This window comes from Terrapene carolina, unplaced genomic scaffold (genome assembly GCF_002925995.2).
Source record: "Terrapene carolina triunguis isolate 2854851 unplaced genomic scaffold, T_m_triunguis-2.0 Scaffold69, whole genome shotgun sequence".
In the NCBI taxonomy this organism is placed as follows: domain Eukaryota; kingdom Metazoa; phylum Chordata; order Testudines; family Emydidae; genus Terrapene; species Terrapene triunguis.
This window is the reverse complement of record NW_020664420.1, coordinates 21,592,594-21,618,388: the sequence shown is the minus strand read 5'-3', so window position 1 is coordinate 21,618,388 and position 25,795 is coordinate 21,592,594. Positions and strand designations below refer to the sequence as shown.

The 25,795-nt window shown below is 42.1% G+C and overlaps 1 protein-coding gene across 2 annotated transcripts in view; it reads left to right on the top strand.

Annotated features, from left to right (window-relative positions):
* The window catches only part of C6 (complement C6), a 45,681-nt gene extending 20,601 nt beyond the window's left edge, over positions 1-25,080 (top strand). For both annotated transcript variants that reach the window (XM_024198964.3, XM_024198966.3), the window contains 11 exons: positions 708-948; positions 1,860-1,982; positions 3,275-3,441; positions 4,660-4,885; positions 7,007-7,178; positions 9,168-9,279; positions 10,489-10,621; positions 11,719-11,910; positions 15,573-15,663; positions 18,346-18,587; positions 23,569-25,080. In XM_024198964.3, coding sequence (XP_024054732.2) covers positions 708-948; positions 1,860-1,982; positions 3,275-3,441; positions 4,660-4,885; positions 7,007-7,178; positions 9,168-9,279; positions 10,489-10,621; positions 11,719-11,910; positions 15,573-15,663; positions 18,346-18,587; positions 23,569-23,750 — 1,881 coding nt within the window. In that variant the 3' untranslated portion in view covers positions 23,751-25,080. The remainder of the gene's footprint in view (positions 1-707; positions 949-1,859; positions 1,983-3,274; positions 3,442-4,659; positions 4,886-7,006; positions 7,179-9,167; positions 9,280-10,488; positions 10,622-11,718; positions 11,911-15,572; positions 15,664-18,345; positions 18,588-23,568) is intronic.
* The last annotated feature ends 715 nt before the right edge of the window (positions 25,081-25,795 follow it).

Genomic DNA, 25,795 nt, shown 5'->3' with positions numbered 1-25,795 from the left:
TTCTGGTTTCTGATCCCTATGGGTGCACTTGCTTTGTGGTTTCAAGCTTTTCTCTGCCACCCTACGGGCTAGAAACTTAAAAGCCGAGATTCTGACGCAATGTCTTGATTCCAGCTGTGGCTGTAAAAAAACCACCAAATACTGTGAGACTCATGATAAAATCATGGGAATTGGCAACACTGACCGAATCCCCTACCTCCCAAAACCACCCTGAAAAAATTAAAATTAAAATTAATCACGGAACTAACATGATAGTTGCAAACCATGGCACCTATCACTCTGCTTGCATGTTACATTCCTTCCTCCCAGCTCTGTTTGCCATGTCTATGGGCTGTACATTCTTCAGAACAGGGACTGTCACTTATTCTGTGTTTGTACAGAATGAATGAAAGGGTCCTGAGCTCAGTTGTGGTCCCTACACACTAACATCATACAAGTAATAATTAATAAGAATACTTTTTGTCTATTTGTCTATCATGCAATGAGACATATCCTCTAGAATGTAACCAAGTGCTTGTAGTCTCAAGTGGATTGATCTCAGGTTTCATTTGTGCTAGTTTACCCATGACCAAAGAAACATAAAATATAATGTATTTGCCCCTTTTTACAATATACAAAGGGAAATGAACATATTCTCAGTCTTTTTGCTTCTTGTTGTGAACCAGAGAATAAGGGTATTTAGTGTCTCATTTTTTCTTTCTTTCTAGAATTCCAACTTTATTAGGGTCCATAAAGTGATTGCAGTTTCAAACTTCACAATGAAACAGTCAGATCTGCAGCTTTCAAATATCTTTCTAAAGGCACTTAACCACCTGCCTTTGGAGTACAACTATGCTTTATATAGCAGAATTTTTGATGACTTTGGGACTCATTACTACGCTTCTGGATCAATGGGTGGCACATATGACCTTCTTTATCAATACAGTGCTGAAGAACTGAAGAATTCAGGTATGTAACCTTTGGTGAGAAAAAAAACCATATGATCTATTTAGTAGCATATATATATATATATATATATATTCCTATCATTCTGCTAATAGTGCCTGTGAGAAAAGCACTGCCCCATATTTTCATATTTTAGCGTACACAACTCAGTAATCCTATATGGCTCTCACATAAGATAATGTCTAACCTCACAAACTTACGTAGGTCTAGGCTTTACCAAGGGAAGTGATGGATTCTCCTTCTCTTGATGTCTTCTAGAACAGATGCTTTAGTCAAACCCAACTTATTGTTCTCCATGCAGGGGTAAATGGGTGAAATTCTGTGGCTTGTGTGCTACAGGTCAGACCAGATGAACTAATGGTTCCTTCTAGCCCTAAAAGCTATAAACCTATGAAAATTATTAGCAATTACTGTTGGCAGTAAATTCCTTAGAAAGATAATCAAATCATTAAAATGGAGAGAGCATTCTACAAAAACTGAAAACCTAACTTCTCAGGTTAAAGGCTGTGCTCCTGAGTTATGATACTGTTAACTTGCGTGGCCACTGCTGGTTAATAAAACAAAGTATAGTCGGGTGCGTCAAGGAAATACCAGCAACATCAGTACATACTTAGACAGGTATGGTAAATATGGCTCTGTCTAACATTGTTGGTACATGGGGGAATAGCCGGATGTCTCATGAAACAACAATGAGGTGAAGGAAGTAATCCACAACACCTAAGTCGTCTTCAGGATGTAACTGGTCGGGATGAGAATCTCAGACATGGAGGAAACTAGTGAGGTGTTCTAGGTGAGGAATGCCATTAAATAGATGTAGACAAAAGGGGCGCCATGTGGAAACTAGGGATGCTGTTTAGTGTTTTGTGTTTAATATTTGGCACTTAATGCCATCATTGCTGTTTAATATTTCCCAGGCTTGACACAGCAAGAATCGACGGAATGTGTCCGGGTAGAAACAACTAGGCGTGTGTTTTTCAAAAAGAAAAAGAAAGTACATACGACGTGCACCACAAATAAACTGACTGAACGCCATGAAGGTCATTGTGATGAGAACTAAGCACTGTGTACTGTTATTTACCATGGGGGATAGTATCTGACAGTTATTGGGGTGAAACCCTAACTTCATTGGAGTCAATGGCAAAACTCCCATCAATTTCAGTGGAGCCAGTTTTTCACCTTTTCTCTCCCAAGTCAAGCATGATGAGCATTGTGGCCCAGATCCTCTCCCTTGTTCCATCCTGGCACATTTTCCCAGCTGAGGAATCCTCTCACAAAACTAGTATAGCCATCTCCTATGCTACCTCTCTCCACATTTTCAATGTAAGGCCATGCTGGAGGTGGGAAGGCGACATGTCAGGACTGCTCTGACAAGCCCGCCTGGTGTATGATCATTTGAGGACTATTACCAGCTGGCAGAGATTAAAGCAGCCCCCAAGCTGCTCTCAACTTTTCCATGGCTGAAGGTGGCACAGAATCAGACAGAGAATCAGGAATCCATAACTAACTCCTCAACATCCCCCTCTTCTCTGGTGCAACAGAGACTCTACCCTATGCTTTTAGTGTACTTCAGGTATATTAAAAGAACAGTTTATTTTCTTCAAAGTGTCAGGTAGTCATGCATCCAGCATAAATGGAAAGAACTCTTTGATCATCTCAGGCCAAATATACCTTCCCTCTCTCATGTGAGTAGTGCCATATGAAAGACAACCAAACTATTGAGATGTGTAAAGAAAGCAAGAGTTGACACTCCTGTCCTAGCCCATTCTCTAGCCAGCATGGATTGTTCCATATGATATATTTTCTACTCATATTGTACTATGTCCTATCTAGTTTTAAATGTCTCCAGGGATGAGGCTTTCATCCCCTTCTTTTATGAGAAGTCCTCGAGATTATTCCACAATCTACTAAATTTCCCCATTGGGATATTTTCTTCGTGTTCAGACTACATTTTTCTTTCTTAATTTCATAACATTACTCCAGTTGTGCTCCTTGGATCTGTATGAGTAGTTTCTCTGCACTGAGTTGTTTACACCTTCAAGTATTAGTAGAAAATTACGAAGGATCCCTTGGTCATTCTTGCCAGAGTCCCATAAATGCCAATCTGACTACCACTGTCAGTAGCAAACTTTCCATTGACTTCAGTGGGAGTGGGATGGGAGAGAGAGCAAGAGGGATGACCATCTCCCTACCCTATAATTTGGCATCCCTGTGTCACCAGCAAATCCTATTGGCTCTTCTTAAAAAAACCCCAATCCTTGGAGTTTGCATTGTATGCAATAGAAAAGTTGTGGTTATGTTTTGAAAAACCTTAATTTTAATCTCATTTTAGGATCGTTTTTGCAGTCATCTGAACGGTCTATTTCACTGGTAAAAGGTGGAAGGGCAGAATACGCTGCAGCTTTGGCCTGGGAGAAAAAGGGGTCTTTCCCAGAGCATACAGTATTCACAGACTGGGTGGAATCAACAAAGGACAATCCTATTGTGATTGATTTTGAGGTAAGAAAAGAGAAAAATACTAGCAAGAAAATAAAGGCCATCATCCTTTAGGGGATCAAAGACTAGATCGGGGTTCTCAAACTTCATTGCACCGTGATCCCTTCTGACAACAAAAATTACAATAGGACCCCAGGAGCGGGGACCCAAGCCTGAGCCCGCCCAAGCCCTGCTGCCATGAGGGGATCAGGGGCAAAACCAAAGCCTGAGCTCCACCACCCCAGGAGTGGGGGCCAAAGCCCAAGGGTTTCAGCCCCAGGAAGGAGGCCTGTAACCTGACTCCCGCCGCCCCTCAGGCTTCGGCCCTGGTTGGTGGGGCACGGGCTGCAGCCCCAGACCCCAGCAAGTGTAAGCCAGCCCTGCGACCCACAGTTTGCGAACCGCTGGACTAAGACCCTTCATTCTTTTTCATCTTGTTCCCTGGAATGAGACTGGGGATTATTTCACATATACAAAATATTTTAGAGAGTTTTGTAAACATTTGCTAGAACTACTTTTTGTATCCTTCAGCCTGTTAAATTAACTCTCCTTAGTACTAGGCATCCAAATTGAAGGGCACTGGACAGCCACAGGGAGTAAGGGGAGTCACTGGGCCTATTTTCAGACATCATTGGGAAGGAGAAGTCCCCTGGAGCTTGGTAGTAGGAAGTGGTTGTTTTGGGGAAGAAGGAAAGCAATGCACTAGCTGTGTGCAGAAAGTTAGCTGACTTCCTCATTGTGCAAACTCCACAACCACTCCTAGTTTGGAAAACATAGACTGTAACTAAACAGTAAATGTAATATTGGTCCCATCACATTGCTCACCCCTGTATATTACTGCATCTCTCGCGAGCGTACATGACCTCCATGTCTTTGTTTACACCATCTTACCTGGTGTGATTTTAAAGTGTATATTGCTAATTCTTTGCCACTTGCCCATTAGGCCCTCACCCGTGTGAAGAGGAAAATATAGATATGGGTGATCTATATGTATGGAGTTTTCATGTCCTGTTAAATACCAAGAAATTGCACCATGCACCACACTCCCAGTATCTTATGCACATAGCTTTGTAGGCTCTGATGTCTTTAAAAAAGATGCTTTTTTTTTTTTTAGCTATTTGGGATATGCTGATGCCCTGCAGCTATCCATAGCAAGAAGTCAATACAGCTAACTCTGTACTGCAAGGAAATTTTCACTTTATCATTCATTATATGATCCTCTGCTATGTGCTTGTCTTTTAGCTGGCCCCCATCCTGGATTTGGTGAAGAACTTCCCCTGTGCAGTGACTAAACGGCGCAACCTCAGAAGAGCTCTTATTGAATACATGGACATATTTGACCCTTGTAAATGTGCCCCCTGTCCCAATAATGGCAGACCTGTGTTGTCTGGAACAGAGTGTCTGTGTGTGTGTCAGGCTGGAACCTATGGGGATAACTGTGAGAAGCGTGCACCAGATTACAAATCAGGTATTTACAGTAATACCATAATGATGCAAATATGCTCCTTCTTTCTAGCTGCACAATTTAATGTTAAAAGTTAAAGCTGGTTGGAATCTGGAGTTCACAGTCCATGAAATTCCAAACTTTCACATTTCCATTCCATCAGAACAAAATATTGAAATTTCAAAGTTTCCCACCGAGGAAAATTCCACAATTTCATTTCAAACAAATCAAAATGATAATTAGTTTTGACCTTTATGAAATGTTTAATTTTGATAGGTGGAAGTAGTTTCATTTTGATAAGATTAAAACATTTCGTTTGGACTTTGTTGGCTTGACTTTTATGTTCTATTATAAATTATGAAAGTTGAGACATTTCATAATTTCATGTTACACTTTTCATGCCATTTCATGAACATTTCAACTTTTATATTATTAAATTATATTTGTATTTTATTTTGTAAATTGGCAATTGATTATAAATTGGCATTCTTTAATTAGTAAGTGATAATCTTAATGATAAGTGTTGAAGTGGTTTGGTATTTCCTAATGTAATGTGTATAATAAAAAAAAATACACAGTTTATATTTTATTCTGTATTTTTATTATACATATTACAATAGGAAGTTGCCAATTACTAGACCATTACAAATGACCGGTTACTCCACCAATTACAAAACTAATTAGAATACCAATTTAAAAATAAAAATAAATCAGGCAAGACAGGCAGTCAGCCAGTGGCAAGCCAGCCAGGAAGCCAGGTGGGGAGCCCAGGGAACCATGGGAGCTGGGTGGGCAGCTAGGGCAGTCCGGGGAGCCAACCATTTGGGAAGCTGGGAAGCCCAGGGAGCCAGCCACCCAGGGAGGCTGCTTACCATGGAGTTTGCTGCCCAGGAATTTGTCAGCCTGGCAGCTGGCTAGCCAAGGACCTTACTAGGTGGGCATGTGGACAACCTTCTCCTCCCACCCACCCCCACCCCCATCGCAGGTGGGTGGGTGGACAGGTAGGAAATCAAGCAGGCAGCCTGCTAGCCTGTCTTCTTGCCTGGCTTCCATCAGAAGTGAAATGTTTTGATTGTATCAAATCAGCGTTTTCTAGTAGAAAACTATTCCAACGGGAAATTTTCTACCAGCGCTAGTGGAAAGTGCTTCTATCAATGTCCTGATTTAATCATATCCATATTGTGAAGATGCATTTTGAAAGTGAAAATCTATATTATGACATATATGTAAATGTGTATATAAGTGTGCAAACTCTTGTTTATAATAGCATCTAATAATCTGGTGTCCAACATGAATCTGTATTTATAATATTTTTAAAATGTGGTCCTTGTACAAGTGAAAGTTTAAGATCCCTGGCTAGATCTAAGAATTACTGCTTACGAACCCCACCTGCAAATTCAGTTTAGTGCTGATTGCAACTCTGCTATTCCAATACTCAGCCTTTTTGGGCAGGGCTAAATTGGGTTTGGGGTTTGTGACAAGGACAAATGCGTACAAGGGTTTAGCAAGGTACTACTGTATTTATTTTTCATTCATGACCACATGAGGATTAGAAGCTAGGTATACAGAAGCCAAAAGACACTAACCCCATGTACTGCCTGCAGAGATATCATCTGTAGATTTAATAATTCATATAAAACATGTTTCAAGGAAAAGCAAACTAAAAGAATTAAACAGAAGATGGGCGAAGGTGATGGCAATTTAATTCCGATTTGGATCTGGAGTAAATTTGGGATTAGGGATATCTTGGCTCTGGAATTCAGGTTAGGAGTTGGATTTCAAGGCACTAACATCTCATGAGCTGTCTGAAAAGATTTCTAGCCTCATGGAATCACCAAATGGCTGCATATATGGTGGAACTAGAAAATAGGCATCATCTGGTTTTGGATATGACCTGGGACCAAAACTGTGTAAAGAAAGGAATATTTAGACTCCCCTGAAATTAAAAGTTCAAATTTGGGTTTGGCCCATCTCTGTTTAAAATGTAACCCCATAAATAACATGTTTCTCTGCTAGGAAACAATGCAAATACTTTTAAATTGTGACTGTTAATCAGCCAGACTTCCTGTTGTATACAGAGTAAGGAAAATAATGCAGGTAGAGTGGATTTGTCAAGTGGCTGGAGTTTCCTTTCATCTGTTCTAGTTGCAGTAGATGGTTACTGGAGTTGCTGGTCTCCCTGGAGCTCCTGCGATGCTGCTTTCAAGAGAAGAAGGACCCGGGAGTGTAATAACCCCGCACCACTGAATGGAGGGAAGCCGTGCCAGGGTGAACGTGAGCAGGAGGAGGACTGTTACATCTCAATGTTTGTGGACAAGTAAGAAGATGGTAGACTGGAATTTCCACTTCCTGATGGGTTGGGATTGAAGATGCCTGTTTGGTGACTAGTAAGGATAGGGAATAGTGGAGAGGAATCTCCTGCCTGTGTTTCTGTGGATGGGTCTGTTAGAGGAAAATGTCTGAAAATTGATACAAATTTGATTTGGTTTTGTTGTTTCTTCCCAGAGAATTCCAATAGCATTACCAATATGTTATTTTTAAATGTTTTGTATGACTCTGTCTGACGTCATACAGAACTCAGCAGTTTCTTTTCATGGGTCTTTATGCAAACACATTCCTGTCTTCTGAGCTACATGAATTTGGATGTTGCCTCCTCTTCCCACAAGTTTTTGTTTGCTTGCTTTGTTTGTTTGCTTGCTTTGTTTGTTTGCTTGCTTTTAGGTTTGAATTCAAAATCTCAAAGAGAAACGTGACCAAAACTACTGTGGTCCACCTGGTTCTGCTTTGAAACATGAATTTTGCAAGGTTTCAATGTAAAATCATAAATCCAACCCCAGCCTGGGTTTAGTTTCTCATTCAAAGGCTGAGTCTTGAAGAGCAAACTTCATAACCATAGTTCACCACTGGTGCATCTTTTCTGGTGGTCACAACACTGGTAGCAATCAGTGGAAGCTGCAGAGGTGGGACTGGGAGTTATACTGTCTCTGTTGTAATGACTATATAGGAGATCCTTTACTGAGGCTGTTGGACACATACAGACCCCCTTGGTTACCTAAGTAAGGTAACATAGCATGTGCTTCCTCATAGCTAGGCTTGGAGGGATTAGATTTGTATTAGTAAATGTCAGTAAAGGTCAATTTCACCATATACACCCAAACCGACATAAAAATTCCCATCAGTGATAATCAAAATTTACACTTAGGCAAAGTAAAGTTCTATGTGAGAACTTATTAGAGTTTGATTTAAGGATATTTATTTTGAAATGTGATGCTGACAGTTTGTGTTTTAACAGTTATAAAGCTTTACATTTTAAATCTCAATGGCTGCCATTAAATAGTCATCAGGTGTGTCCCCTCCTCCCCCACATAGTTTTCCACAACTATGAAAATTTAGTCAATAAAAACTAAAAAGTGCTTAAAATAAACATCGATATTCACCAAATTGTGTAAAATATTTAAAATCTAGTTCTGCCAAGCCTACTCATATCCACGCACTGGGGGCCTCCTTAGGGCACGTCTTCACTACCCGCCGGATCGGCGGGTAGCAATCGATCTATTGGGGATCGACTTATCGCGTCTTCACTAGACGCGATAAAATCGATCCCCGATGGCTCTGCCGTCGACTCCGGAAATCCACCGCAGCAAGAGGCGGAAGCGGAGTCGACGGCGGTGCGGCAGTGGTCGACTCACCGCCGTCCTCACAGCCAGGTAAGTTGACCTAAAATACGCAACTTCAGCTACGCTATTCACGTGTATCTTAGGTCGACCCCCCCGCCCCCGTAGTGTAGACCTAGCCTAAGTCCTTGCCTGAACTACGTAGTCAGGGAATAGACTTTTGACTACCTTCCGTATGACCCAACCAACTGATGATGAACCCTAACACTGACCAAACCACTTGAGCTCACAGTCACTTCTTAGCAGTTCAGCACCATCTTCTGTCCTCCTTGCCCTGTTTCTCCTAATTCAAGAAAATTAAATGGGTAAAATTCTCTGCTAGTCCAGGGAAGTTATGATGTCAACAGAGAATTTGGCCCAATATCTGCTCCTCTGTTCCCTGGGCTGCTTTCTGCTAATCTGGCCCTTGTCAGCACATGGTACTCTTTCCCTTAGTTTCAATGGGTTATAGTAGGGGAGTGGAGGAGGAAAGAATGCCCAGCTGCCCCTTGCTTTCCCTGGTTTGCGGGAGCAGTATTCCCTGCCAGCTTCTCCTCCCTCTTGGCTTATGTTGGGAGAACTCTCCCTACTGTTTCAATCTACTTTCACCACTCCTTAGTTTGCATCCTTAACTACAAACTCTTATTTTTCAGAGGGGTTCCATGTGTAAATGACAATGAAGCAAGAAAGGAAGTGGACGTTTTCATTGGTGAACCAGAGTCTGGATGTCTTAAGCCATCCCCACCAGAAAATGGATTTCTCAGGGTGAGAGGGTTGTAATGCCTGGGATAAGGGGTGATGTGCAGGGATGGAGAGCTTCAAGAAGCTCCAGGTTTGACAAGCCTCACAAACTCCTTGTTGGATTCACAAAACGAATTCACATTCTACAAAACTTTGTTTCCTCTAATTGTATCCAAATATTAGTACATGACACCAGCTTGAACAACATGATTCCACTTTATTTAATAAATACATTTTTCTAACTGATTAGAAGCTGATATTATGTACCACTGTTTGGGATATAAAACATCACAAAAGCTAGGCTGGCATTAGTGGGTGCACTTTTAAATAGAGTTTTTTAATTTAAATTTTCTTTCTTACCAACTTTACTCCTTTTTTTCACCAAAGTCTTCTATATTTGGAGGCTTTTTTCCTACTGATTTTCTTTTCCATGTTTTTTTCATTGACTGTTTTCTTTCTGCTCTCAATAACTAAATTCATATTTCATCTTCACTTTGGACTTGTTGGGTTTTGGCTACATGGAAGCGATAGGACAAGGAGCAGCATACTATCAGCTAGGTGTTGGAGTGATTGATGAGAACTTACTGCTTCCTCCAGTAAGAGCTTAACAGAAGAGATTGAATATACAAATCTACTGCAAAGAGAAAAATTGAGAGAGATTTAAAAGGCAAGGGAAGCACTATTGCTGAGATACTGATACATGTCCATGTATGCGCCACAAATGGGTAGTAGAAAATCATGCATATGCAGCACTAAAAATTTTATTTACATTTCTGGGATCAATATTTTTATGTTGACTGACAGTTTCTTCAGTAGACCTTTTACCATAAACATAGAGAGAGATCTACTGTATCTTGCATACCTGCTCTGTTAGCAATCATACTGCTGAATAGAGGACAAGCTACAAGGCTCCCCTTTCTATGGGGGCTTTCTCCTAATCACAGATCTGTAAAAGATCTCAGCAACAACTAAAACAAAGGATGGGTGAAGGATATAGGACCCAATTCACACAGCATTCTTTGTGAACTCTAGTTTTGTAACCAATGTGCCGATACTAATGGGGTGAATGCATGACAATATTAGCTCCTGGATGGACAGACAAATGGGATGCATGGCTTTCGCGTCAGAGAAAGGGGAAAAAAATTGTTATGACAATTGCAGTACTATGGTCCTGAGAATCTGTTTCTTATGTCAGTGAGTATTCCACTTACAAAGGATTTGATTTAATTGTAGAATGAAAAGAATCATTATGCATTTGGGGAAGAAGCTGAAATCGCCTGCATGACTGGATATGATCTCATTGGCTATCAGTTCCTCAGGTGTCTACCAGATCATACCTGGGCACAGCAGCCTGTTGAGTGCCAATGTAAGAAAGAGGAGAACAGTTAGGCTCAACAACAAAACTCAGGAGGAGAATATATGTAATAAGCAATAGAATGGTTCCATTTTTAATAAAATAATCTGTAATTGTGTCTTAAGAAGAAATTAATGATTGATAGAAGTTAGAAATCACAAAAACCTACTGGGTCACCATATTTGTTCCCTTTCCAATGCGGGATTGTTCCTATATCATATTCTATAAACAATAAGATACTATCCTGCCGGGTACTATAGAAAGCCTGAAGACAGATACTTTCTAGTTCCTTTTCTAGTCTGATTTTAAATGACTTCAGCAACAGTACTTGCATTTCACTTCCAGACCTATCCAAGTGAGCTGTAAATTTTGTGACAATCAGATTGAACAAACTAGCGTTCTCAGGATTGGACAGACACACAAGTTACATAGGATGAGATTTCCAAAGCAGTCTCTAGGGGACTTACACATACCTTTTCCATTAATTTCTATGGAAGATGTGTGTCTAAACCCCTAGACTGTTTTGGAAATCTCCGCCATAAAATCCATATCCTGATGTGCTTACAGTGTAATCAACAAGTAAAGATAAAACTTATTCTGAATCTATCAATGAGAGAGATTCAAATAGTTGGCAAGAACCCAATGCATTTGCATTGATTTGAATCTTCAGATTGTACATTTCAGCATGAATTTCTTATTGATTATATTTACAACCTTTCTAGCACCATTCACTTTATTAATAATTACATATTGTAAATAGTTTGATAAGATTCTCTAATTGCCTGTTTTTAATATTTGTAACATGCTGTACCAGCATTCTACAAGTTTTATTAAGCCATTAGGCATACTTTATAAACACTTTATTGTTCCTTTTTAGTAACTGATAGATGTAATATATGGAATGTTACCATGAGAGCAAGTCAAAATTTTTCAAAACTCAAAATTGTGTGGGAAAAAAAAAGAGCCAAATTTTAGAATATCAAATGAGAGGTCAGCGTTATTGTGAAAATGGTCACAACATTTTTTAAATAGATCCATTTTACCCACTTTAATTACCGTGTTTATTATCACAAAATGATATACTTATTTGAATTGTCTCTTTACTATAGCATCAATGTGCCCTAAACCATCAGTATCTGAGGGCGTCACAATCTCCCCATTTAAAAATGAATACAAGGTCGGGGAAACCATCCAGCTACGCTGCCCAGCTGGCTTCATTGTCACTGGTGAAAAGCAGTACACTTGTAGGAAAGAGGTATCATGGACACCTCCTATATTGAGATCACTTACCTGTGAAAAAGGTTAGTACCCCAGTTCTGCCTGTGACTAGTATATTTTCATTGCAGATAACAGGGTGGGATCAATAACTTTTTTTAACAGTGTAACTCAGATCAGATGTAACTAACTGTGGAGCATTGCATGATGTGTGGCAAATTTTAAAGCCAGAAAGGATCATTATAATCATCCAGTCTGACCTCCTGCATAACCAGGCCATAGAATTTCATACGGTTATTCCTACATCGAGTTCATACTTATGACTGAGTTATAACCTATCACTTGTTAGCAGTGAAGTTGTTAGGCTGCAGATGGACTTTTTTTCTTCTAGGCATTGTGAAAGCTAGGAGATGGTGGTATTTATGTTTGATGCAAAGGAAATGTAGAACTGGATGTCACCTGCATGGTGCTGAAACCTCAGCTTGTGTTCTCTTACCAGCTCTCCCCGTGGCTTCAGATAGATCAATTCGCCCTTGTGAGACTGTGCACATGCAGGCTTTGGAGGTGAAGGAACAGTTGTCCATAATGGCCCTCTGCTTTTGATGAGAGGAAGCACCTGAGCCATTTTTGGGTTCACGCTTGCAGCTTTTTGGAGGAAGTACAGACATATGTGGCGATCACCCATATCAAATGCCACAAAGACGTGCTTCCACTGCTTCTGTGGACAAGAGGAGATCATCCACCACAGCAACGCATTCTTTAAATACCATGCCTTGCCCTGAAGCCTGACTGAGAGGAGTACAGGTTACTGGCAGCTGACACTGCTTTGGCTACCTTTTCCATTAGCTTGCTTGTAAAGGGAGATTAGAGACTGGGCTGTAGCTTACAAGGTCTCCAGCACCATGCAATAGTTTCATTAGTATTGTCTGACTTATTTCATATATTATGGTGTGTGGTACTCCCCCAATCCTCACCCATCCCCAGAAGTGTTCTTATGGAGCTTGCCTAGTCTGGAAAGCAAACGTGCTATGAAGCTGATTGCTTACTGTCTGGTTCACCATTCTCTGCTGCACATTATGTCTTGTCTCTCTGGCTACACCAGACTGCTCATCATCTTCTTTACATGCTCAGCAACTTTTCTTCTCAGCCAGGCAAATTCCTTTGCCAGGTGCTTAGCGCTCTCCAACAGGGTTGAGTTACTGAATTTTATTTCACGCCATTTTGCTCTTCCAATCTCTTCAAGGGCACTTGTCTATTTTCTTAAACAGGGAACGTCATCACCACTGACCCTGTTGTAAGGATATGTTCTTTTACATCTAACCCAGATCCTTGCAGGCTGAGGAGCCTTGAACTTCTTAATATTTAATGTGGGTGGTATTTCATGTGACATCTAATATTTAGAAGTGCATTTTTTAAAGGAGAAGAAATAAGGCCTGTAATTATACAAACATAGAAATGTAGGGCTAGAAGGGACCTCGAGAAGTCATCAAGTCCACCCCCTTGCTCTGAGGCAGGATCAAGTAAACCTAGACCATCCCTGACAGATGTTTGTCTAACCTGTTCTGAAAAACCTCCAATGATGGCAATTCCACAATCTCCTTTGGAAGCCAATTCCAGAACTTAACTACCCATATAGTTAGAAAGTTTTTCTTAATATCTAATCTAAATCTCCCATGCTGCAGATTAGCCCATTACTACTTGTCCTACCTCAGGAGGACATGGAAAGCAATTGATCACAGTCCTCTTCATAACAGCCGTTAACAAATTTGATAACTGTTATTATGTCCCCCCTCAGTCTTCTTTTCTCAAGACTAAACATGCCCAGTTCGTTAACCTTTCCTCATAGATCAGGTTTTCTAAACTTTTTATCATTTCTGTCGTACCCCTATGGACTCTCTCCAGTTCACATTTTTCCTGAAGGTGGCACCCAAAATTGGACATAGAACTCCAGCTAAGGCCTCACCAGCACCAAGTAGTGGGACAATTCCCTCCCTTATCTTACATATGACGCTCCTGTTAATACACCCCAGAATGATATTAACCTTTTTAACAACGGAATTTCCTTGTTGGCTCATATTCACTGTGTGATCCACTCTAAATCCAATATCCTTTTCCACTAGTACTACACCTCGCTACTTATTCTACATTTTGTAGTTGTGCATTTGTTTTTTTCCAAACTTGTTTCCAATCAAGTTAAAGCCTTGAAAGTTAAGCCTAGCCCTGGCCCACATCCTGTTCTTGCAAAATGGTCTAAGAGTGAGCCACCCCAAATGGCAATTATGGAAGATGTCACATGGCAAGTTATACGGTTAACTGGAAGCCTGCCATGAATAATGGTTTCTTTCCATTCCAAAGGAACATCTGCACTTACTGTTGCTGTTGCCTGTGGCTTCAAAGAAGCTGTAGCAAAGGTTCTGAAAGTAAGCGGTTAAATGAACTGGATCTTTCCCTTTACTTTTCAGCTTCTTCCTCACATTTCTTGCTCTACAGTGTTCAGAAAAACAGGAGAAGACTATTGCACATACCTAGTTGTAGTTCTCAGACAGCAGAGCTGGCCCCAAAATTTCAACTTTTCCTGTCTGCGAGCTTCACCACGGTTAACTATCCCTTTGTCAAGACATGGCCTGAACATTTTGAAAAAATCGCATGAAACAGGCTTTCAAGACCTTCCCCAAGGTTAACCAACTTCCATCCATCGAGCTCACAGCACTACCAAGCCAGACCATTGTAATGTGCTCTTTACCTTGGAATCTACTTAAGAACGCACTTGGAAGCATCTTGAACTCAGCAGAAATCTGCTGCCTACCTCTTTGGAAGTGCAGACTAGAGTAGATGCATGACACCTGCATTCTTTGAATTGAAATTGTTCCCAGACAACTTCTAGGTACAGCTCAAAGATTTTATCTTCTATAAAGACCTGAAGGCATGGCCATCTTGGGGACCGCCTATATCTTTTTATGCCAGCTGGGTTTCACTGGAATGCCCTTCCCTGTGTCTCTCCAGAGGGGAAGTCCGGCATATGGGCAGCAGGGCGTTTTCAGTGGATAGCCTTTCATTTCAGAATTTGCTCTATCCTACAGTCCATCAGAGTCTGAGTCTGAGGATTTTTTGTGAGACGTGCTTGTTCACTCCAACTTTTGCTTTCTTTATCTGTTCAGTGGTGAGAGTGGTAGAGGCAGTTTGGTTTGTGCCAGTTGTTGGCAACAGTCATGCATGTTAATTTCTGTAATTCTCCAAAAATACCACAGTGATGAGAACAATGTAAATAAATATATTCAAAAATAACCGTAAGTCTTGTAAAATAAGCCAATAGATAATAACAGGAAGGGAAAATGGCACCACAATTTGGGTACTATTTCAGCTCAGGGGAAGACTCTTTTGGCTGAACTGACTTTGTGCTTTACAACTAGGTGTGGAAAAGCTCTTTTATGTTTTCTGTGTAGGTGCTGACTACAGAGCCCCCCCATGTCCCATCCCCTTCACCTTTCAACTTTTTGAAATTCTGTCCTTTGTGTGGCGTGATTTCTATTCACACTTGCATTGTTTTTTAAGATTGTTTTTAAATGTTGGAATTACACCTGGGTGTCCCTGCTAACTGAAGAACAATGTGTATCACCTCTTGTTATGGGAGGTCAGGCTAAATTAAAATAAACCCACTCTAGCTTTGACAGCAGATTTCTAGTTTCTGTTCATCTTTTTATCAGTTATTTCAGGGAATAGTTTTGACAATACCGTCTTTCTTTTTCAGATGAGCAAACTAAAGCTAGAGGTAACTGCAGCCCAGGACAAAAACAGGTTGGATCTCAATGCATTTGCATGTCTCCAGCACAGGATTGTAGGTAAGGTATATACAGTGTGGGGAAATAGAGCAGGGGGGCCTTCTTTTTAATAGCCAGAACTGTGAATCTGAAGGCCCCAAAATAAATCCTCCAATAGAGATCTGTTATGCTAACTACCCTTAAACAGAAAGCAGTACAGGCCAGGACCCAGGCCAGGGCCCGAACTAGACTAAACTGCACAATTCCCTGCCAAACTCGGTCAAGGGTCATGACCAGAGGAAGGGGGGGGGGGGGCCAAGGAGGGAAAGAATAAAAGAATAAAAAAAAAAAGCCCCAGCAGCAGCACTAATGAAATATGTTCATGACTAATGAAATATAATAACCACTTGTGTGAAGCAATAGGTAACTTTAGCTAAATGCAATTTCTTAACTCATGCAGCTTCTCCTTTGGGTGATCTGTGACCCACTCCGTGATTCCAGCTATCTGCAAAAATAGCCAATCATAGATCCTCTTTAAGCGTCCCATGGTAACCCCCCTTAACCCTTCACCGAAAACCCCCGGAAAATGTGTCTTGAGAAATGTACCCAAACTGGTGCCAAGCGCCACCCCTGAGGAAAACCGCCAAGCGCCCCTCTACCCAAATAAACACCCACTTCTCGGAAAATGAAGAGGAAGGTGCCGAGGGGGGGGGGGCTGACCCCAACCCCAGTTTCTTAACTCATGACTAACCCCAACCCCAGTTCCTCAACTCATGACTGACCCCAACCCCAGTTTCTTAACTCATGACGTATTTGTTTGTACTTTGCTTGCGGTTTAATGAAATAAAAACCTGCCTGTGAGTGGTGCTCGGGGTGTCAGTCTTCGGACTGCACCCCAGTGCACTGGTATGTATGTCAATAAACTGGCCTCAGGCTTGAGTCTTTGAACTAAAATCAATGCGTGGGTGTCTTTGACCACAACAACAGTATTTGGATATAAAGCCACAGTCACTCTACGGTGGAGTGATTCATTGTGAACAAACAGGGAAAGTTAAAAATGAGAATAGCCATGGCATTCTTGCAGCCTGTTCCAGACCTTAGCAAAACAGCCACAAGACGGTGTCCAAAATACAGCCATTTTTATAGCCTATAAAATCCATGAGCTAGCAGCTGTTTTCCTGCAGATCATCAATGGCATCCGGCGGTCAGCATGCCACAATGCTATCTCCCACCATCTAGACCTGCAGGCTTCCATTCTTCCCTCCCCCTCACCTAACTTCTTTCCAGCCACTGACTTCTAAGAGGTCAGACACCTAGCTTTCCTATCAGCCTGTGTTACCCATGTGGAGTCTCACCAGGTCTGGTTTTGATAGTTGCCATTGGGTCAGCTCTTTGGTTTTATGCCTCTTGTATTTGGGACTTCCAGTGTATTCTGCCCCACACTCACTTGATGAAGGCCTCAGACTCCAGGGAAGTCCTGGGTTTTGCCACATTTGAAGTCAGCAGCCAGACTTGCTGAACTCCTGTGAATTTTTGCAGGGATAAGTGAAGGGTCTTCTGGTGATGGATTTTTTTTCTTTTCCAAACCAGTTTGCCCCATCTTCCTAAGGCCAATTATATGAATATAACACCTGTATTCCTTCTGGATTTTCCCAAACATATTTGGTGTGAATTGGCATGGCTCCCCTGAGGTCCGGGGAGATGTACTGATTTGCAGCAGCTGAGAAACTGGCCCAGTGATGATGGTTCACTTCTGCCAGACTGATTAATTTGAGCTTATCCAGTTTGGCTTATTCTAACTGGCTAAAAAAAACAGCAACCACCTCGAACTTTGTTAGACAGATGTGTTTGGTCACAGGAGTTTTTTTACTTACTGGCCCTTTTATAAACTACTCTGATGCCACATTTGTTTGCATTTGGAGGAAATCACTTGTGCTGCCATCCCAGATATAAATAACTGTGGGCTTGTTAAGCCATCTGTAGGAAGAGAGGACAAACAGGAACAGGGAGCCTCTACCAGCTCCAAAGAGGAATCACAAATCAGGGAATGATGGTGTGGAAAGCAAGCCACTTTAGAAAAGAAATGGGGAAAAAATGGATTCCCCTGAACTCTAGACCTAAACTTTAATTTTTGGAACATCACCATACCACAAAAAGCATAGAAGAGCACCAGGCTTAAAGTAAGCCAAGAACACTGCTGGTTTAGATTTAGAAAGAAATGCTGTCTGTTTACACAACATCAGCTGTTCAGGCCCCTGAGGCACCAAGGGAACAAATTGTTATCTTGAAGAATTTTTAGCATCTAATTATTTGCAAGCTAGAATAAGGATGTCTGTGTGGTGGACTGGCATGGAGACACTTGGAAGAGGAAGGATTGACCAGTGTTAGAGCACTAGGTAGGGCCATGGAAGACCATGGGTTCAATTCCTGCTTTGCCACAGATGTCTTGTGTGATCTTGGGCCAAGACGCTCTGTGCCTCAGTTTCCCATCTGTAAAATGGGGAGACTAGCACTTCCCTACCTCAGAGGAGTGTTGTGGGAGTAACTACATCAAAGACTGTGGTGTGCTCGGATACTGTGGGATAGGGGGCTGAATAAGTACCTAAGATAGACATGCAGCTGTTTGTTATAATGATGGCCCTGACTTAACTGCACAGTAGCAATGTCAATGTATTCTATGCTGCTGGAATGTCTAGGGTTTGACGTATGCCTCCTTCATTTTCTCCAGCCTCCTGTAACATTTTTGTTTTTGTCTCTTGGCAGCCACTACTCTGAAGATGTCTGCGTACTACATGCAGTTTCTGAAAGTCCCTCTACAAAGCCCAGCTGTCAGTATTTAGCTGAAAAATGCCTTAACGAGCAGCCACTCCATTTCTTGCATTCTGGCCCCTGTCATGGTGACACCAACCTGAACTGGGCCATTGAAAGGGCAAAGCTTTCGACAAGTAGCTCAAAGAAAGAGCTCTGTGGATATGACACATGCTACGACTGGGAAATGTGTTCAGGTATGACTGTGCTTTATTGAGATCTTAAACTCTGAATAGAACATTTGACATCCATATCACTGCTCTGAGAGTGAGAGTCACAGTCATTCTGGTCCACATTCTAAGGTGTATCTGAGCTACTCCGAGTTGAGAAGAGCAGGGAGGCACAGGCAGCTTCCTGTCCCTGGCGTGAATTAGAGCAGACTCAGGTCTGTTCCTCAGCACTTCTCACACTTGAAGGGAGTGTAGAGCTGACCACACCAGCTGTATGCCATTTGGGGAACCCCCAATCCAAAGGGACTCCCAAGCTGAGTCAGTTTTCTATCTCCTTTGTGCTGCCACAACAAAGGAAACAGTAGAGTACTGTATCTAACAGTAGAGGATCTGTTCCTGTGTGATTAAAGACTACAAGGTTCTGAATATTGCATACAGATGGGTCAAATGATTTGGAAACTGTACGTATTTATTATTTACATAGTACCTTGTATCCAAGCATCATGAAGGATCAATAAGGTAAGTCCCATAACACCAACAGGAGATCCAGCTGGTTACTCCAAAGCTAAATTTGGTCACTTTTATTTTCCTGCATCCCTAAACTAGGTAGAGCCTGGGTCTCCAGCAATAAAAGGTTAGCAAATTAACTCCTTTCCAGTGGTGGTCAGGTACACAGAGAAGGGTGCCATATAACCTAGACATTTAGGGCTTAATTCTCTGTTCACTGCAACTTGTGTGGTCATTTAAGCCAGTGCAAAGTGGGAGTAAAACCATGCTGATTATTTTACACTCATTCTGCATTGTTGTGAATGGCTACTCAAGTTGCCGGGCAAAGAGAATCCTGCCCCTGGTTCTTGTCAATGAAAACATATTTAACTACTGTGTATTTGCATTTAAAAACAGTGATTAAAAGTAATGTGTATGGATATACTTCAGTACATCATAAAGACAGTGGGCCCCGTTCTATTGTCCCGGTGTAATCCAGAGTAACTGTCTTGGCTTTGCTTGTCTTTTTCCATAATTTTGAGGTTTGGTAATCAATAGAGTTACTCTAGATTTACTTCTGTGGAACTAAGATCAGAATCTGGCTCAGTGTAATTTATGCTGATTGGAGGTGTGTGCGAACCTCAAACTGAGATCACCAAATTCATTTCCCATTGGTCACCAAACAGGGGTACAAGATGACCTACAGGAACTTGAGCCTTTAAGGCAATTCATACCTGTAGCATTAATAATGGAAATTAAGCCACCAATATGATCCTCTGTTTGTTCTTATGATAACATAACCTCTAGTGTTGTGTTTCATGCCATATAAGCAATATTATACAATCTTTCAGAATAGCTACATTAAATCACTGTACTACTGAGTAGCATAGGTTTAGGCAGCAATGTTTCTCTTAGTCATGACTGTATTGTTGTTTTACATAATGGCTTCTTAATGGTACAATATAAAAATAACTTACGTGAAATCCGCGTTTATTAAGAGCTTTAATGAACAGAGTCAGAGTTTGTTGTGAAATCCCTATGAGGATTAGTGTACAAACATTATTGCAACAGAGAGTCCTGTGGCACCTTAAAGACTAACAGATGTATTGAAGCATTAGCTTTCGTGGATGAATACTCTGACGAAGTGGGTATTCACCCACGAAAGCTTATGCTCCAATACATCTGTTAGTCTTAAAGGTGCCACAGGACTCTCTGTTGCTTTTTACAGATCCAGACTAACATGGCTACCCCTCTGATACTAAACATTATTGCACAACTCTGCTATTTACTGAGTAATGAGGCGATAGTAGTAGTGATTTTCCAGTAAATTTGTGAAATGTTTGTTGGCTGACACAGCACACAGAGCAGCCTTGCCAGAAAAGGGATGGGTGGCAGCCACATTCATTCCTCCACTCGCTTTCGGAGACCGGGTGCTCCAGCTCCTTTATGCAGGGTCAAAGAGCTGGAGTGGCATAAAGAAAAGAGGGGTGGCCGTGTTAGTCTGAATCTGTAAAAAGCAACAGAGGGTCCTGTGGCACCTTTAAGACACAGAAGCTAACTTCTGTTAGTCTTAAAGGTGCCACAGGACCCTCTGTTGCTTTATAAAGAAAAGAGACTCCAAAGCCCCATAGCTGGCTAGGGGAGGGGAAGAACAGCTGGGAGGCTGCCTCCTGAGGACCCTCTTGCAAACCCTCGCCAAGGGGAAGTACTATAGGCCATGTTGTGTGTGTCAGGGGTGAGGCTGTAGCACGCAGTTCTGCAGGGGTTCTAGGCATCACTGCAGCCCATAGGGCAGCCCCAGAGAGGCTGCTACAATTTAGACAGGCCCCCATGACTGTATAAGTTATTAAAGGCACCTCTTCACTCCTTCTCTCCACTCAGAGTAGCCCAAGGACAGAAGGGCGCACAGGTGTCTTAAAGTTCCCATAGTACCCCTTACCCCCGGCCTATAAACTGTGTGCTGCACCTCTTAGAGGCCCAGCACAGAATGAGAGAGCGAAGAAGGGGGAGAAGGTTGGAAGAGAAACAAATTTAATCAAAAAGTGTTTGTTTCCACTGTAAGGGTTCAGTAAATCCAAGGCAATGCTTAATTGGATTAAAAAAGCTGCCCCTCTGCTCTTTATGCTATCCAGAATGCGAGGTTTTTTCTTTACTCCATCTTCTTCATATTTCTTCCTTCTCTCTGCCCCCACCCAGATCTCTTCCCCTTCCCTCATCTCCCAGTACCCTCAACCTTTACTCACTGTTACTAAAGTTCCAGATTTTCAAAATTAAAAATCACATACATATTTACATCTTCTCTGGAGTCACATGTCTCCGGATGAAGGAATGCAACTGTTCCGAAATCAGCTGGGAACTCTTCTCCCCATGTGAGAGATTTGAGGCTGCCCTTTCCAGTCTGACCACAAAATGGCAGTGTGTCAGTGAGAGTTTGGGGTCGGGTGAGGGAACAGAAATATCAGGGGGAACGAGAATTGTTGAGCCAAAATCTGCTCTCAATCCCACTGATGTAAATTAAGAGTAATTTCATTATTTGTGATGTAGTTACTTTGGATTTACAGTCTTGTAAAAGAAATTGGAGTCTGGTCCATAGGCTCTGACTCCGAGGGTGCTCCAGGGCTTGAGCACTCACTGGGGAAAAAATAGTGGGTGCTCAGCACCCACTGGCAGCCCCGTGGATCAGCTTCTTCCCCTCCCCCCAAACCCTCCCGCCCACTGGCAGGCCCCACCGATCAGCAGCTCCCTCTCCCTCCCAGCGTCTCTTGCCCGCTGCTGAACAGCTGATTGCGGTGGCCGGGAGGCACTGTGGGGGAGGGAGGACGAGCGGGGGTAGGAAGAGGTGGGGCGGGGGCTGAGCAGGGGCAGGAAGAAGCAGGGCGGGGGTGGGGGTTTGGGGGAAGGGGTGGAGTGGGGGCAGGGGCGGAGCGGGGTTCGAGCACCCCCTGGGAATTGGGGAAGTTGGTGCCTCTGGTCTGGTCCATTGTATCTTAGGGTATATCTACTTTGTAGTCATAGGTGTGAGTACAACTCGAATAACATACTTTAATCTAGCTAGTGTCTCTAAAAATAGTTGTGAGGACACAGCACCATGGGCTTCAGCATGGGCTGTACAAGCCTGCCCAGAACACTGGCCCCTCTACGTGCATTCCTAGCCCACACCCCACACTATGTCACCACATCTTCCCTGCTGCTTCTAGCCACACTAGCTAGATCAAAGCTTGGATATGCCTACACCAGCTGCAATCACACCCATAGAGAAGCTGAACCTTAGAAATGCAGGGCCAGCCAAGAAGTGATTTATATAGTGAGGAAGATCGCCAAGCAAGGTTGAGGGTACTGGGAGATGAGGGAAGGAGAAGAGATCTGGGCAGGGGCAGAGAGAAGGAAGAAATATGAAGAAGATCTCACTTTCTGAATAGCATAAAGAGCAGAGGGGACAGCTTGTTTGTAAAAGAAGAACATTCAGTAAGACCACAGAAGCAAACTATGAAGAAGTCCTATGAGAACATGACAGCCCATCATTTCTTCACAATAAATTCATACAGAATAGGTTTGGCTGAACATCTCAAACTGATTTGGGTTAATAGGTTGGCTGTGGATAGGCACAAAAACCCCTCACTTTCCAGAGATAGATAGATACTCTGATATTCAAACCTTTTGTACTTAAACATTTCCAAACCAGTTTGGCTTGTCTATGCAGTAGAGACATTAAAACAGATTATTTTGGTTAAAATCCTTAAGAATGTGTTATGTATTCATGATAGTGAGGCTCTCTCATTCCACTAGTTTTTGAATAGTAGCTGTAACTTAACCTTCATGATGGTGAGTGTTACCCACACATGTTCCAATGAGCATAAAATAGACATAGGATGGAGGCCAGCTTTGGTATTCTTGAGGGTGAGCATTGGGAATCACTGCAGAGACAGAGGATATGTAAATAATATATAGAAACAAATAAAATGGGAATAAATGAAATTTACATTTTTAAGTGAGGAAAGGGAGAACTATTTTCTTAGATGGAAAATTTCTGGGGTAGAATGTCAGAAATTAGAAGATGTTCCTGTTTAAAAATGAGTAATGAAATCACAGTCACTTGTATGCCAGTAGTGGAGAGCCTAGGATACATAAAAGGAGGTTTAATGAAATATGAGCAGACTCAACAGAAGTTTTAAGCATCCATTTCACAGCATTGCTGCATTTGAAAGTAATTGGAAGCATACAGTCAACATAATGTCTTTGTTCAAAACATCCATGGGCTGATAAAAACTGGCCAGGCAAACAAATGGATCAGCGAGGTTGACATTTTACTTGCTCTTGAATGGACCAATGTTGTGAAAATACATGCTTAAAACTTCTGTTGTCTCTATTCCCACTGCACTAATATCCAAGGCTGTCTGGAATTGTCATCTGTCAATCTGCAATTTCATTTTCTCTTTCTAGTTCTTTTAAATGTTGCCAGACTTTAAAATACACGCACACCTGCTGGTATTTGCAACTAAAACTGAAACCTGTCTGTTCACAGATTCGCAGTCACAGTGCTTCTGCCTGGTACCCTACCAATGTCCAAAGGTTGAGAGCCAGCTTTATTGCATCCAAATGGAATCTACAAGTAGAAAAAGGACAGCCAGTCTCTGTGCACTGGGAGCAATGAAATGTGCCGGCATGAAAATAGAAGTACTGCATCAGGGGAACTGTTTGAATTAACATATTCGGGCCTTATGCAGCCAAAAATATACTTGGCCTTATGCTTCAGGCCATGCAACATAGGACAGCCTCTCCTGAGGAAAGATTGGCTGACTACCCAAATAAATCAAAACAGCAAAAAGCCCCAGATCTCTGTGGCTGGGATTTACAGACTTGCTCATAGGTTGATGAGGATCTCCTGTAAATGAGCCCTCTACCTCCTACACCCTACTACGCCCAATTTTACCTTTGTCTCTCTCTCCACCTTGCATGCAATGCATGCACCCCTGTTGGGCTGCAAGAATTACTCCCATAGGCTGCAGTAAGATTCTTGTGTGGCTCCTGGAGAGAGAGATGGCAATTGTCGTATTATCTGTTCAAAATTACCTTGTGCTTTGGGACTGAGGGTCTTTCCTACTATCAACAGCTTTAGATAAGTGGTGGGGACAGGGATTCTGCCTCTTAACTCCTGTGATGCTGTTTGGGTTCTCTGCCCTAGTTTTTGGGACTCTCCCCTCCCCAATCCTGAGGGGATTTGTTGATGGTAGAGGGCTGTCTCCTCTGTCCCTGCCCGCCCAGTGCCCCTGTCTTCTCACTGGCTGAGCTCTATACTGGAGTTGTCAGACAGGAAGGGGACTCTGGGTGGCCCAGCACCTTTACTTTTCCTTTAACGATGGTCAGTCAAACAGAAAGACACTGCCCCCAGTGTTGAAGACCTTAAACAATGAAATGAGCAGTATACAGCACTTCCAGTTGCAGTCATTCCAAAATCCTGAATCAGGCCTCCCCAAAATCATGAGATTGGCTGAACAGTCAGGTATTTTTTTTAAATAAATGTGCAGTTCTCTTTATTTGCCTTCTGGGGTTTTTGTTTGTTCGTTTGTTGTTTTATGTTTAGCCTCTAAGGTTCACAGCCTCAAGCTTTCCTTTCCACCCAAGAGAGCTAGAAACTTACTTTCAAAACAGAAAGAGCTGAGTTTCTAACATAATCACCTGACTCCGTGAGCTGAAGCTTTGAGAAAACCAACTAACATCATGAGACTTGCCAGTTCTCACCGTTTTATGCAACTCTGATGCATCATGCAGTATGGCTCCTATATCTGGCCATTCGGCTGGTCTGAGTTCCAGACTTCATCCAGGAACAGAGGCATGTTTTAGTGAGCACTGAGGCTAAACATGGCATGGCAGTTTTGCATCCAAGAAGGCACTGGCTCCTAAAAGCAGGGGAGCTGTGGAACCTCAGCAGCCACTAACCCAGTAGTGGCTGCGTAGAACCCCAGGGGAAGGAAGGGAGGAATCCTATGCCAAAATAGACCAAAATATTTTGTTGTGGTGTTAACATTTATAATAAAGGCAATTAAAAATAAATACTTACATATCTTGACCTCGTCTGTTTCCAGTTTGTCCGAGGTGTCTCCATAGTCTCAAGACTTTCCACAGATTTCCTATTATTACTAAGGCTGGTTGGCTCTGAGTGATCACAGATCCAGTGATCTTTTTTTAAAAGAGCTTTGTGCTTTTTTTCAGATTCCAGGGGGGCTGCTGCCCCTACCTCCTGGACTCTCTATAGGGGGTGAGGATCTGCTGCTGGTGTTTCTGTCTTTTTAATCTTAAAGCTGCCCTTTTTCTATATAAATCTGACCCAGGACATTTTTTAAGTGAAATGCCAACTTGCATTTTTGTTGTGATTATTTTTCACGCTTTATGTGATGACAACCCACCTGCCTCATTTATTTTCTTGCATTTCTAAAATATTTAGTAGCTCATACACTGTTAGTCTTGAACTTGTCTAGCACCTTCCATCTCAGCATCTCAAAGTGCTTTACAAACATTTGTTAGTTAAGCCTCACCCTCTCTTTCTGATCTGTAACGGTTGTTGAGTCCATTTTACTGATGGAAACAGTAAGGCACAGAGAGATTAAGCGACTTGCCTCGAGATACAGAGGAAGTTAGGGGAAGAGCTACTAATAGAATCCAAGAGTGAAATCTTGGCCTTTTGAGCTTTGTGGGAGTTCTGCCATTGACTCCAATAGAGTCAGGATTTCACCCCAGTCATGCTGAGTTCC